The sequence below is a fragment of the Neltuma alba genome, unplaced genomic scaffold (assembly GCF_004799145.2).
Source record: "Neltuma alba isolate B1F8T4 unplaced genomic scaffold, ASM479914v2 tig00013730_pilon, whole genome shotgun sequence".
NCBI lineage: Eukaryota > Viridiplantae > Streptophyta > Magnoliopsida > Fabales > Fabaceae > Neltuma > Neltuma alba.
In genome coordinates this window covers 130-1,198 of record NW_021637878.1, presented here as the reverse complement: position 1 = coordinate 1,198, position 1,069 = coordinate 130, and the positions used below count along the sequence as shown (strand labels likewise).

The 1,069-nt window shown below is 46.0% G+C and overlaps 1 protein-coding gene across 1 annotated transcript; it reads right to left on the bottom strand.

Annotated features, from left to right (window-relative positions):
• Window positions 1-236: 236 nt before the first annotated feature.
• LOC114738973 (probable histone H2B.3) lies at window positions 237-863 on the bottom strand. Its single transcript, XM_028927039.1, has one exon. The coding sequence runs from the start codon at window positions 770-772 to the stop codon at window positions 377-379; it is 396 nt and encodes a 131-aa protein (XP_028782872.1). The 5' UTR covers window positions 773-863; the 3' UTR covers window positions 237-376.
• Between the last annotated feature and the right edge of the window lie 206 nt (window positions 864-1,069).

The window sequence follows — 1,069 nt, the reverse complement described above, 5'->3', positions numbered from 1 at the left end:
AAGAATAATTGTACCACTCTCTTGAAATCACCCCTATGTTCCCAGCTTAACGAGTTAGAAGCAGTTTTGATCGGCCGACAAAAAACGCCCGAGAAACCTCAACCTACATGGACCCAATTTATCCATCTCATTACGAAAACGAATCAACTATGGGGAAAAACAGGGGGAAACCGGAAAACCATCTAGCGATGCCAAATCAAATTTGAAATGCTATAACATGACACTTTGCAGAGCACTGAAAACAAAAGCAATTTTTTTCCCATTAAAGCTTTAACGATGAGCTTCCAGTACAGAGAACGGACTAAAATTTTTCAAACCCTTTACAATGTGAAATGCCTAATTCAAAGATTGCCAAGTCAAGGCCCTTTTAACAATTCTAAGAGCTGGTAAACTTAGTGACGGCCTTGGTCCCCTCAGATACGGCATGCTTGGCCAACTCGCCGGGCAGCACAAGCCTGACAGCCGTCTGAATCTCCCGTGAGGTGATGGTGGGCTTCTTGTTGTAGCGAGCCAGTCTAGAAGCCTCCTGCGCAAGCTTCTCGAAGATATCGTTAATAAAACTGTTCATGATCCCCATGGCTTTGCTCGAGATCCCAATATCAGGATGCACCTGCTTCAACACCTTAAAGATGTAAATCTTGTAAGTCTCAACGCTCTTCGCCTTCTTCTTCTTCTTCTTGTCAGACGAAGCAGATTCCTTGGGGATCTTCTTCTCGGCCTTGGTCTTCTCCGCGGGAGCCTTCTCCGCCGGCTTCTTCTCCGCCTTCGCCATAGTTACAAAGCAGCAAACTAGAAATAAGAACTACCGAACTGATCGGAAGGGATAGCGAGAAAAATATGCGAGCGAGCGATGAGCTGAACAGAGGGATAGAGGAAGTATATAGGAGCTCTTGGAAGAAAGTGATTGGCTGGGGGCTGTGGAATAGAAAAGAAGGGGATTGATGACGGGGACGATTAGATGAGGAGAAAGAAAGAAAAAAACGGACGGGGACGATGTGTTGGGGAATACGGAGCGAAGGAATCGCGGGGCGATTTGAATAATTGAGTCTTGTGCGCCTGCTCATGTGTT